General features: G+C 43.8%; 3 protein-coding genes across 3 annotated transcripts; 1 reads left to right on the forward strand and 2 right to left on the reverse strand.

Annotated features, from left to right (window-relative positions):
* Positions 1–957: 957 nt before the first annotated feature.
* On the reverse strand, positions 958–4637 carry SS1G_04231 (hypothetical protein; the record flags this gene model as incomplete). The annotated part of the gene is made up of 2 exons (XM_001594374.1): positions 958–3973; positions 4027–4637. The coding sequence occupies 2 exons, from the start codon at positions 4635–4637 to the stop codon at positions 958–960; spliced, it is 3627 nt and encodes a 1208-aa protein (XP_001594424.1).
* A 1621-nt stretch (positions 4638–6258) lies between these two features.
* Positions 6259–6668, forward strand: SS1G_04232 (predicted protein; the record flags this gene model as incomplete). Its single annotated transcript, XM_001594375.1, has 2 exons — positions 6259–6344; positions 6419–6668. The coding sequence occupies 2 exons, from the start codon at positions 6259–6261 to the stop codon at positions 6666–6668; spliced, it is 336 nt and encodes a 111-aa protein (XP_001594425.1).
* A 1378-nt stretch (positions 6669–8046) lies between these two features.
* SS1G_04233 (hypothetical protein) lies at positions 8047–11547 on the reverse strand (the record flags this gene model as incomplete). The annotated part of the gene is made up of 4 exons (XM_001594376.1): positions 8047–8120; positions 8285–8342; positions 8426–10114; positions 10168–11547. The coding sequence occupies 4 exons, from the start codon at positions 11545–11547 to the stop codon at positions 8047–8049; spliced, it is 3201 nt and encodes a 1066-aa protein (XP_001594426.1).
* Positions 11548–13964: the final 2417 nt, after the last annotated feature.

Here is a 13964-nt window from a genome sequence, read left to right on the forward strand (position 1 = left end):
CTGATCATTTGTGATCACGTGCCTTTGGTAGTTGTGTAGCCCGTCGTAACACTACTCTATAAAAGCGGGAAATCCTAGAACCGAATACGAATTACTCCGTATATCTGAACCGAGTTCGTTCAACTTATACGATATACGGTATACAAGTATCTGGGTGTCCAAACGACCTAGATGATAATATGATACCTACCATCTTTAACCTAATTGATTTCACCAATGCAATCGCACCGCCACCACACCTCCCTCGCCTACTACAGAAATCCAACATCACTCTACGGAGTATCCAATATCGAGAAACCATCTAGCGTTCCAGATCTCGGGGATAGATATCTAAATATCGAAATACTTCAACCCGTCCATCTTAGATATCTCACCCTCGATTTTCCACAGCTATCAAAATTCATCCATTCAAAGCATAAACTACAAGCCAAAATATATTAATTTTATCCATATCCCATATCCCATATCCCATATCCCATATCCCATATTCCTATCCGTATTTCTATCTCCGAAATCCACCATCTGATTCGGCTCAATCCAATCCCTAGAAAATTGTTGCCTTTCTTTCCCAGCCGTTCCTTTCCCTTTTTCACCAAAGCCGCCTCCCCTAACACACAAATCTACCTTTCGTCGGCCCATCCCTCTCCTCTATTGTGCCTATTATTACAAGGACCGCGAACATAAGGTAATGTATAGACAGCTACGTGAATTATATGTCTTCTGATTTTAGGGGGATCCCTCCTTCTCCTTCCCCAATCCGTTCCAAACGATCAGCTATCCTGCCAACCATGAATTTCCATCGCTATCCTCCGTCGCCATGCTACTCCGGTCCTTTCTACAATACATACAAGCTGTAAACTCCACGAGACTTTTCTGACCAAGGAAATTCGTTCATATGACGATCAAATGCATATTAGTAAAGTGAAAAAAAGTGAAACGTCTGTAAAGTGCTTTCTATCATTGAGGATGATCAATAGATGATCCTCCACTAATTCGTCCATCTACCAGTTCAGCGGAGCTGCCGAGGTATTGTGGGTTGTTCTCCGGCGGATTGATGGTATGAATGTGATGCTGAGAAACATATCCTACACTTGTTGGCCGATCATTCCCATACGCCTCTGTAAAATTACCAAACGAAGTGTTTCGAGAATGCCCATATCCATCGTTCGGTGCTATGCTGGATTTGGCAGATGCGTCGGAATGTCGCTTATCGGAATTCGACCTCTCAAATGGAAGTCGTGAAGTGAGGGAGTTTTGAGGTGTGTGACCTCTACTACCTGGAAGGCTTAAATCCACACTTGTGTTCTGTGACTTTCGGCGGGAACTCTTTCGCGGAACTGTAGGTGTTCGGACCGGCGAGCTTAAAGGCATGTTTGGTATCGGGTCGCCGGCTCGTGAACCATGGGGTACTCTTGAGCTAGCTTTGGAAGGAAATCTACTAGGCAATTCCATACCGCCTTCGGGGATTTTCAGCCCTTGCAACGAGGGAGGAAGATCGGAAATCCTAGTCATTTCAAACTCGTCCTCATAATCATGGTAACTTCGTCCATCATCCGATACTATAGGGCTGACTAATTCACCATCGTCGGCATCGGCCCCGTCAAGGTGCGATGGGCCAATTTTTCCTGATGAGCCAACTCGCTCGTGTCCGTCATCAGAGTCAGAGTCAATAGGACCATGTCGAATCGCTCCTGTAGCGACTGGAATCCCCTCGGGCGGTGACTCGTCGCCAGGTGCGTTCCTTGCGTTGCTCATTCCTGGCGGCATCCTGGAGCTCCGCACTACCTCGAAGCCTTTACCTTTTTCTTTCGTTTTGCCTTTGAAGAGGCTCTTGAACCAACCCGCCGCAGAGGCAGGGATTCCTGTGGGATCTGTTGGACCAGTCTTTATTCTTCGACTAGGTGCTTCGGCGTTTAACGCGGGTCCACGAACTCCGTAGTAGAAGTCCACTTCTCTTGTAGTGTAATCAGCTTTCGATCGGTTAAGCTCTAGTGGTGCCCCATCTAACGCTTGCTGTTGAGACGGGCTGTTACGTCCGGAAATTGAAGGACCCTCAAATGGCTCAATGGCATCAGGATCGGCGGGTGGGGATTCATGCTGACTCCAACGTCTATTGGTCCAATCGCCACTAGCCCACGAACCTCGACTCCTCGCCCCTGGAGAATAAGCATCTGCCGTCGGTCGGCGGAATCTGGGAGGGCGATAGTAGGGATCAGCTGCATCGGTTGTGTCCAGGCCAAGTATGGGGCCTTTATTGCGTCCTCGACCGCTCGGCGCTGCAGCCGATGGCAAAAATGAAAACGTGCTTGCCTCTCCTGGTGTTGTTGGAGTATAAGAGCTCGGCGCACCGCTGCTGACATGATGCGCGGGCATGGCACCAAAGGCGTCTACAGCCATACTATCGAGATTTGCACTCTGCCTGTTGAGCAAAATACCAGCACTGCCGGCAGACTGACTGCGAAGCCTGCCTCCTTCATTTAGATATGATTTTCTGTCTTGCTCAGAGAGCATAGCGGCGCTTGACAGTTGACTTTGACGTGATGTGGCGTCCCGACGAGGTAATCTTCTAGACAATTGCCGCATACCGAATACCTTGGAAAGACCACCTCTAGCTGCTCCGCTCTCATCGCCTCCGGCCCCGGCAAGCCTGGCTGCAACTTCAACAATTGTCTGGATAGCATTCAGCAGAAAGCCAAGGATGAGTACAATAGCATGCATTAGGAGAATCGCATAGCCAACCCATCCCTTTGGCCCTTCAGTAATACCAAGTGAAGGAGCGAATGCTATCATTAACAAAATGGTTGAAAAGCGTACAGCGGCGAAGAATGTGTGGTAGGCATTCATTGATGTTGGAGAATGAAAGGGGCGAAAGGCATGTAATGTCAATATCGTGATGACCTCGCAAATAGCAAGTAGAACGAGCTGGGCAATGCCCGAAGGTTGAACAGCTCCAATCGAGATACCGCGAAGCAAGGTCAGGAGTACTGGTACGAGGGCGAAAGGTGCCGCATTGTCCGAATATGTGTTGTATAATGCTCCGTAGGTAAGCACCGTGGGAAGATCATCGAACAGGTAAGATTTCGGTCTTGCCGTTGCAATGAGGTACAACAAATAGATAGCAAAAACGACAATCACGATTAGCATAACTAAAGCCAGACCGGTCGTATAGGCTGGTGAGCTGGAAGCCTCGACTAGTTGAAACATAGAAAGAGCAACGACGGGAAGTAAGAAATAGTTAAAGACAATCCGAATCACATTTCCAACCGAAAATGGCATATTTTTCTTCCTCAAATCCTCTTCTTGCGTACCCATAAGTAGTCGCCGCATCCACCGCATCGCGAAACCGATTTGGACAAGTACGAGAACCACCCCAATGATAGACAAAAGCCAGACAGCCATGCCGGCCCAGACATCGTCGGCTTCTCCCATTCCAATAAGTTGTCGCATCCGATCGAGACCGTAAGTTCCGTTCACTACGTATATACCGTCTACCAAGCCCTCTTTGTAGGTGTTGCTGACGAAGCTCTCGTTAAACATCAAGGAAGACCAAGCAACTTTACTAACGATAGGTTGATAAAAACCAGGGTAGTTAAGTGTCAATCCTCCGGTAAGAACAACAAATTGGATATATTGTAAGCAGTCGCCAAAACCAGGGGTGACCAAACGGAGAAGGTCAGCATCTCGGCCATAATTTGTCGTCCATCGAAATATATCATTCGTACCCCAGGGGCTGTATATGCCTGCAAAAGCAGTTGCGAACCCGACACACACGAGCACGACCATAGGGACATACTTCACAACCGCAGCTAAACTGCTTCCGATGTCAGGCGTAATGTCAGCTGATATGCATCCAATAGAAGTAGCAGCAGTATCGCCATTCTTAATGACCATTGTTGCACTGAATGAGGTGAAAGCATATGAGGAGTAGAAGTTGTTCCTGAACCCGAAAGAAGGAAAAGTGAATGGATTCCACCTAGAGCATATTAATTATTTGACCATCATACAAGATCTTGAGCCATAGCTTACCTTGAAGCATTGAAAGAAGGGCCTAGGGGACATGTGCCATTGACTAGCTGCTGACAGAAATCTACATATTCATTGAAAGGCTCATAGGTTAGCACGGTGACCTTATTAGAGAGCGTTGTAAGCTTCTGAGATGCGGGATCTGGCTCGTCTGCAATCTTGCCATTGTAGGTGTCGGATGAGTTACTTTGCCAGTACGCTGTGTCGTTGGATAAAGGTGGGATCGATATTGATGGCCCCGGACCAGACCCTTTGACATCACCAAATACTTGGAGCGCGAGGTTATGAGTTGAATCGGTGGTATTGAATACTGCCCATAGGAAGTAGGGAACAAACTGTAACTGATAAGGAGTGTTACCCTGGTAGCTCTCCTCCAAGCAGTTCGAGAACTCTATAAACACAGCAGACACAGGAGTGACCCAGAAGGTTGAGATCAACACAACGAGCATTCCCCAGACAGCGGAAGAAAATTTTGTGGAAGTTCTAGAACGAGGGCGGGATGCATTCGTTTTCTGTTCAACAGAAGCTCCAGGCGATTGATAGGATCGATGCAAGTACAGTTCGCCCTTAAATCGCTCCGCCTCCATCTCTAGTTCCCGGCAGTCCGCAGACATTATGATTGTGGTATGCGAACGACTCGTTCGATCATGGTCAGCATAGGGATCCGGAATGACCTGAGCTTCGTATTTCGAATTTCCTGGCATTGGTAGCACGACTGACCGTACTCAGCGACGAACTTTAATTGAGCCTTATGCATACGAAATGGTGATTTGCTTTAATAATTCAGAAAGCCATGATGATGTGGTCGCCGTCACAAATGAGCGAGAGTGCCTATTGGGAAATAAATCACCCAGATTTAGCTTGATCAAAAATCCAAAATCACTGTGTGATGCCTGGTTCCTTCTGAAACGCCTAACGTGTATTTTGTTGGCAAGTGCTATTGAGGCTGGTAAATGTTTGATATGGCAAAACCAATGAAGTCACTGCTTAAATCAATAGATCAATAAATGGAAATTGTTACAAAAATAATGTTGAAAGAAAACGATAGAGATTTGTTAGTTGGCTGTAGAAACTGGAGGAGTATGGAGGAGTTGGACGTGAATGAGATCTCGTAATTGCGGGTATCCACAATTCACAAACTAAATGTTCTGGGTTATACCTAGGCTTTTTCTTTTCTGACCAGTCTCTTTTCTTTCCCAAAATAAAGGCTTTCTTTATTGATCACATCTAATTATTGATCGGATAGAATACCCTATAGAAGCATGATATCAGTAATTTACTGATATGGTGTCAGTAAATATACTATTTTTCGGACTGTGGTTGGTGAAAGTTATGGAACGAGATATCAGGGTCCGTTCGGATCGATTTTCAGAAGTATTAGAAATCTTAGACTTAATAAAATATTGAGTCTAATATATATTTGGATATATTTGAGTGAGGCTAAAATATTGGAGATATATTTAAAAAAGTGATAAGCGTAAATAAAAATAAAGATTTTTAATAATTAAAATATTGAAATTTTCAAATATATTATTGTAACGGTACTGTACTGGAGGCAGCGGCTGCCTAAGGTTTCGTCTGGTTGGTAATTATGGGTTAAGGCTTTATCACTGGTATTCACTTGTCTTCCCGCCAAGATTGTCTCTCCCAAATAACATATATAGATTGTCTCACCAACATAGATTGCCAAATCCATAAACAAATATTACACATTCTCTCTATAAATTTCTCGAACAGCACCATCAGTGTTCTTACAATTCTTTCTCATAATATTCTTCATTACAGTACCATCAACAATATCTATCAGTGTTGTTAGTATCATCAAATACGAGCCTCTTCTTAGGTATGTATACTTTTTGCCTTATGTCGGTGGTCCTTATCATGTGTATTTGACTTGCTAATTTGTATCTTATCCAGCCTATAATGAAAGGCCCCAACTCCAATCAACTATCACAAGCATTCGGCGCAGTCTCCGAAGAACGCCCTAAATTTAGAAATATTCCTGCATTCAATCAAGAAGCTGATGCTCTCAATCTCGCAAGCGTAATTGAACGGCTTGATGGAATACAAAACCAACAAGCACAGATGCAGACACAGATGGACCAAATGCAGACATAGATGGAGATACAAATGGACTGGATGCAGATACAAGTGAATGGGATGCAGATACAAATGGGCGAAATGCAGATACAAATAAGTGGAATACAGATACAAGTGAACGGGGTGCAGACACAAATGGACGGGATGCAAACGCATATGGAAGATAGGTGGCAAAGGATTGACCAGATATTTAATAGCTTAGAGACAAGGATTAATGCTTTGTAAGTTCTCTTCTTCCTAGCTGTTGTTCTTTTCTTTCTTATTATGTATACTAATCTACAACTCTCAATATTAGAAACCAAAATTCTGCATCTCGAGCACAAAATTCAACAGTAGCCCACCTTGACAGACTTTTTCCTCTGGTCAATGCAAGCACTTCCGAAAATATTCCAGAGTTTCCTGAGACACCTGCTGTCCTTAGCCGTATGACGAATGCAACTATCAATCGAGTACTTCTAGCACTAGGGTCCAATACCGATGGAACTATTGAAGTTAAACGCAATCGCCTTTCCACTACTATAGGTCTGAGGGTTGGCGGAGTCTAAGGTCAATATCGAGTCCAGTTATTATTAGTGCTTTTAGCACCAGGCCTCAGTATTGGTGGAGGGGTGAATACAGCGGCAGCATTCGTGTTGCTAGGTTTTAATGTCCAAGATTGATGAGGAACGTTTTTTTGAAGCTATGATGGCAGAGTCTTTACTTTAGAAGTGTATCTAGGAGAAATATGCATGTCGATTGTGCTTCAGTATTATTCTCGTTCTGCACTAGATTAAGTGATTTCAATCAATAAAACAAAATTACTTGAGTTGAATGGATGTAGTTTTTCACTGGATATAAACATTGACGGATGCAGGGGTTTCTGTGACGCAATTGCCATAAAATACTCGTGCGGCCAGAAAGTACAGAACTCTTTCCTAAACGGGCCTGAATTTGCGGGGAAAACTCTAATTCGGCCAATAAAATTCATTACTCTCATTCATTCCACTTTATTTTTAGGGACTTTCAGAAAATTCCAGGAAATCATGAGTAAAATGCTCGCTTAAACCCATATTTATGCAATGCAATCTAACTCACTACCTTGCTATATTGAGTATAGATATATGAGATCTATACCCCTTTCAATCAAAAAAGGTCCTGTTTAGAAAGGGGTTCTGTACTTTTCGGCCGCACGAGTACTGGAAAACCAGGGTTCAATTATTCCTCAGAATCTATAATTAGCGATTGAAAGATCGATCGATAACCCCAAAGAGGCCATTTATACTAATCACAGGTATGTGGGTCGGCCACCAAGGTAATCGGCTTACATAACCTTTCGAATCGTGACAATAACTTGTTGAATATTAAATTATTCTATGATAAATATTTATATTTCTATAATTATTCTACTTCAAAAGAGACTCAGTATAAATTCTTACTACCGAGTTTATATATCTAGTATATCATCTAAAATTAGAGTTAGACGTTCAGTTGGCCAGTGTGTTCCGTTGAACCCCTTCTATAAATACAAGCCTCCAAATGTTGACTATTGACACATCGGGGCATACCAAGCCCTACCGCTAATGCAGGTAAAGCGTAGTAAAAGTCGTGGAGGCTGTACCTGTACACATCCGTTCGCTTGTGAGAACCATCAGAGACCATGGTTAGAAGTAGTCTAAAGTCTAAAGACTAGAACCAATCCAAGGCCACACTGGATGATTTATAGTACCCATAGTCCCCAAAAAATAAGACGGGGGTCTCCACATAAATGTCGATTTTATGACAATGATGCCAGGAAACCCCACAAAAAAGAACTCCAGCGCAATGATGGATATCCTTCCGTAATGCCATGCTAATATTCGAATTCCATTTATGCGCCGTGCGCCTTGCATCCTTATATCATGTGCTCTTTATCGCAAAAATCCTCATATGTCTAAAAGCTTGCTTTTATCTCCTCACTGATCCAATTCGTGAAGCTACCTTTACAGGTGCCGGTAATGATTTAGTAAATGCATCGCGTTCTGAATAGAAGTGTTAGCAAGCAACGAAGTGATATTGAATAGCAATGCGTCCTTATGTCATTGGTCGATTGAACCAGATAAACAACAGTTTTACCAGGAAGCCGCAAAACCGGGTTTAGGTTGTGGCTTGGGTAAATTTAACGGGAATAAAAGATCGCACATACCTGCTTCTGTTTCAAATATTATTGTGATATCATCATGCTCGCCGGGGTAATCAGGCATCTGAGGGATATTAGTCTATTGATGTTCGTGATGGTACAATAATGTTGGTACTTTATGAAAAAGAAAAATAAGAAAAGACTTACATCTAAATTGACGAAACCACTATCCAAAGCTGCTTGTCCGTCACCACGAGGCTTTGGCATAGAAAACTTCGCATCAACAATGCGTAAGGAAAACTTTCCACTCTTGCTTGAGGTCTCAAACGTATCCGTAGATTTCAAAGTGAAGCCCATACAGTCCCCGTGACTGAAATTTTCAAAAAAGGCAAGTAGTTGTATGACTTTTTCTTTTTGAACCAATTGCAGTCTAGTTATGGCAGCATCCCATTTTTTATAAATAGGTACAACCATTCTTCGTCTCGAAATGCTGAAGGATGATGCCCTGCCATCAAAAACAACATTAAATCCTGTCAATGCTGCTTGAAAAAGATGAAGCTCTCTTAAGCTGGGAAATACATAAGTGCGGGTCGTTTCAGCTCTCGCAATCGTTCCCAGAACTTCAGCGAATTCCTTCGGAGGCTGATTGGCTGCTTGTGCTTGAGTCGCCATTATAGTCATGTCGTGCTGAGGTTGTCTCAATATCTTCAACTCGTTGGTCGAGTGTAAATCAAGTCGAAGTTTCAACTCTCCAGGTCCAATATTGAATCGATCTGTGATTGTACCTGTTTTGAAATCCATAATGACTCGTAGGTGTTCCGAAAGAACGGTCTTGGTGTTTTGAATGTCAATGGCATCTTCGTTGATTATCCGGACACTTTGCCATTCCAAACCCCCGAGACGCGGTGCCAAGCCTCCTGGTTCCTCAATGATAAACGATCGAATGGGAGCTTCACCATAGACAGTCTCCTCACGTCCTATCACTCCGCCGGTGAGCAACGCGTGCAATCTAGCTCTCTGATCTGCCTCTTCAAATGTCAAGACCATAGAGGACCTAGAATTTCCACCATCAATCTTCAACAGAAGTGCCGGGTAACCATTGTCACCTCGCAGAAGGCTAAATTGAATGGGTATCGTAGGTGAGATATCTTGATCAATACCCCGTAGATTTTTCGTCATCTTTCCGGTCATAACAGCAAGTCGAAATCCCCTATGCATTTTCCTGGGACCTGTAGCTGCTTTTTCGACAATGCTTTTCTCAAATAACCTCACTTCGCAGTTTGGCACGGCTTCGGCTGGGAATGACTGTGCTTGCTTTTCTTGGCCAAAGCATTGAAAAGCTTTGATGGTCATTTCAAAGACACTGTCCTCGTCGTCGAGTCGGGCCAGACTTTGCCTAACGCTGTTTTGGAAGTCATAAGAGCCCCTGAGACTCCTAAAGTCCTGTTGCGTACAATTAACCTGAAGCTCAAAGCCTCTTGGAAGCTTAACGTTGAGGGAGTTGTTCTTTTGTACCCAAGACACATCATTCCACGTGGGGCCGCGGGTTTTGTCGTGCTGAATGATGAGCTTTAAGGTGCCACTTTGGTTGGTAATTACGAAACTCAAATCTTCTTCATGACTTGCTCGAACAATAGATAGAACACAAGGGCAACGATAATGCTGTGAAGCTGCTTCCTCTAATAGATAGACATCCACAAAGTGACGTCCATATGTAAAACTCGTGCCTGAGTCACCTAGTGGAAGAGCTCCAGATAGGGTCAACGTTGTATTGGGCCGCTGTAGTGATAGCAATGATCGGTCACCCTCATCCCTCGTCCATATTTGGCTATCATTACCTTGATGCAATGGTGCGTCCTCATCCAGTGGCGGAAGAATGTTGTTACGCTTCATAGACTGCATTTCCCTTATCAGCAAAATTAGCTCACACCATGTTTATTGACACTTACCATTGTTAACTTTTTTAACCCCGATAATATTGCTTGACGTGATTCCAAGGCATCAATGATGTTATGCGGTGTATCTGCATTCCTTTGATTGGTCATCTCCGGACATTTGGGAGCAATCTTTTCCATCAGCCAATATGCCTTGGCCAAATTTGTATACGCTTGCTGACGAGCCATTGCATTGTTCTGCTTTGCTTCCGGAGTCGTTGACCGATCTCTAATGCTAGTCTCCAGCTCGGATCGTCCTTTGAGAAACCACCACAACCCACCTCTGACAAGCTCTTCTAATGAGCACGATGTGAGTGGTTTCAGTGATTCGGCTGAAAGTCTAAATAACGCGAACAGATGTGATGTACGCCTGGCAAAATCGTCAAGGGCATCATCTCCTACAGCCATTGCCGCATCCTTCAGATTAAATGTTGGGGCTCGTGATTGGGGAGGGGGACTTCCCAGCGCACTAGCGTTGTTTGTAACGAAACTCCTTAAAAGTGATAAAGGACTCTCCTCGGCGACAGGGGGATTTGACTTCCCACTATCGCTGGGCGTGTCAGGTCTCCCAAATGAATTCGTCGGCAATCCTGGTGAGGTGGCTAATTGTGTATTCTTCATTGTGTTCAGTTGATGAGTTTCCGCTGGGGGAGAATTCTCATTTGCTGTCAAAGCTGCCAGCGCGAGATCTCGTTCACTAAAATGTCCCGAGACCGCCCTTACCAATGCTTTGCCCTCCGATGCACGCATCGCCGCTTCCGCCTTGCCATTGAACGAGCTGCGTGACCCAGTTTTTGCATTACCATTATAGCTCGTCTCATCCCTTTGGTTTCTGTAAGGCTGGGCAGGTTCAATGTCTGACGCGGAGTCATCATCGGCTATTGTTGAGAAGCCTGTCTGCATACGTCGTAAAGGTCCTGGCCTAAACATATCAGAATCTCCAAGTTTATCAGCAGGCACTTGTGAGCGGTTGTGTTTCTGCTGAGGAATCGTTGCGGCTCGACTCCGCAGAGCTTCTGCAATCTCCACTGTTGGCGAAGCACATTCATCCCCTCCTTCGCCAATTACTTCTGGTTGTGCTTCTGCAAACCTTACGGCCAACCCTTTCCTGCTCCGTTTCGGACTCGCAGATCGATTCCGTCTAGCATTATTCACTTCCGCCGCCGTGGGCCATCGTCGTGCAGTGGATGTATCAATGCGGTCGAGGACAGGAGGTCGAGGAGGGGTATTCGAGACTTCAGTAGAAGATGCCGTGTACGCCTTATCGATAGGTCCATGAAGAAAGTCGGATACCTCCTCTGCCGAAGATGGTTTCTTTTCCTTGCCAAATAACTTCCCCATCAATCGTCCTTTGAGCTGCTTGTGTTCAAGCTCTTTCCTATCCGTTGCCTCCATCTTCCCATTGACAATGATCTACTAAACGGTTCAAGATTGGAATCACGCACACGACAAGTAACAGCGAGCAGCAAATAATGTATTTGTCCAACTGCAAACGAATGAATCAAGGAATATTAATAAAATGATGAATTGTGAATTGAAAATGAGGATTAATAAATGCAATTGCAATTGCTATTGCAATGGAATAAATTTGACAGTATTCACTTGCGCGTCCAAGCCTTCAGGGTTGTTGATCTGGTCAGTATAATTAAGAAAGATAGGGTATCCTACAAACAAAATTGCCGCGAAATGAGGCACAGCCAAGAAAGTTGAGAGCCAAAATATCGCTGCAACAGCAAGGGCGTCGTGGATCCTTACTTAAAGAGTGTTTCAGGAAACTCTGTTTTTTCATTTAATCGGTGTACTTCGTATGAATAAAAGTGTAAAGGCCCTGCGACATGTATCAAAGTTCCCGAAGAATGAATGAGCCTCAACGGGGGTGGGGACAAGGCGAACAAAGGAGAGATGATCGTTATGTGTCAACGGAAAACAAACGCACGGCGGGATATTGAAAGATCCGTTCACATTGAAGCCAACCAGCCAAGAGCATTCATTACCAGTAGATATATAATAGGTATGGATGTTGTAAGGCATTGGGTGAAGGCCAATTACCTACCTACCTAGAGCTACCTACTTGTTAACTTCTCACAAGCTTTGTCGGATATTTCGTGCATTGGCGAAGCTCAATTGGATGAATTTCATACATGCTTTCAATGCACAATGCAGGTGAAGGAATTAATTACTAGGTAGATGCTGGATGCTGATTACACTTCGTATATACAAGGTATGTTTATCAACGAAACTCAACCAAATGAATTTGATAGTCTTCCTATGCGAGGCTAGATACCATGTAAACTTACTGATAAGAGCTTATACTAAATACATTTCGAGAAAAGATCTATAATAATGGAGTAGCATTCGGCATCTCCAATATACCGATTCTGCTTTCCAACTTTATATCGGAGTATGCAAATTCCGGTATCAACATTTCCAGATGTCATTTCAAAGCTCTTCTACAAAATGGCGTCTTCTCCCTTTCCCTCCAACGTTGAACTTAATACATTCAGAAGAGATTGCCAACGATGAACAGCAATAAGACCTGCCGCTGCAGACGACGTGCATCAGTTTACCAGTAACGGGAAGCTATAGAGAAGTATCTGTCTCTTGATCTCAAAGATCCAAATTGATTGAAAGAATCAACTTCATAAAGATCCAGTTCGTCGGAAAGTTCCAACCTCTATGACAGACTCAACTTCATCTAAGAAGATTCAATTCATCCGAGAGAATCTACCTAGGTAGGTACTGGTACTGTGCAGGTATTTGAGAGATTGTGTATTACTGTCCATTCAACACATAATCTCCATATCTAACCCCGCCAGCTCACTTCAGTACATGCCACGCTTCTCCAGCCACACGTTATTTCAATACTTCGCCAACACCGACAACTCGTTCACTAGCTAACAACCCCGATTTTTTCAAGTTTACAGATGCCACTGTCTTCCGAGCATCTGCAGCAGGACCAACTTTGCAGCTATCCCATCGGCGGTCTTACTATATCCAGTCTGCACAGCTTACGGAGATTATGCACACAGGCAATGTGTAACAGGGACACCAAGGTAACAAGAGGGAGTGGGAGGGGAAAGATGTTTCTAACATTCATCACATATTTAATTTATGAAAAGGGTTTTATCTCGCGACCTTATTAGTACAGTATCCTTCGGATACTCCGTACACATCAACGAGGACAGAAATATGCTCCAACTCCAATTCGGCTGATCGGTGATTCTTAATTGACTACTAGGTATCCGCAATGCAATCTTTTATTTTATTTTATTTCATTTTCAATTTCCTACCATACTGGATCGTTCTAAGCTGTACCAGATTGGATGGGACATTCGAATGATGATAAAACAACCTTGGGTACCCTATCGGCCCCATTTATACCATTTCATATCCCCTGTCCTGCTGAAATTCTCTAGTTCTTTAGCGACCAGAGGAGGAAGATGCCACCTCCACCATACATCAAGCAACGTAATACCTGGTGCTGGTGGCGGGCTGGTTGTGAGTTGATGCACACAAGGATTGCAAAGTAGTATGATATGATGTTGAGATCTTGCCTCATGTAGTCAATAGTACAAATCCATGGATAATGAAGTGAGGAGCACTTACTTTTACTCCGCAGTACTTTACTAGGTAGGGTAGGTCCCTAGATAATAATTACTTATTAGAAAAAGAAACATTCATATTTTGATGACTGAAAACAACCCAAAATTACAATGTTCCTTAATAACAAGGAACCACCACGTTCCACCATTCATTCATACGGTTATCAGGAAACAAACAAGAAATCCAAAACCAAGGATTGATTGTGAATA

Source organism: Sclerotinia sclerotiorum, genomic scaffold (assembly GCF_000146945.2).
Source record: "Sclerotinia sclerotiorum 1980 UF-70 scaffold_5 genomic scaffold, whole genome shotgun sequence".
Taxonomy (NCBI): Eukaryota; Fungi; Ascomycota; class Leotiomycetes; order Helotiales; family Sclerotiniaceae; genus Sclerotinia; species Sclerotinia sclerotiorum.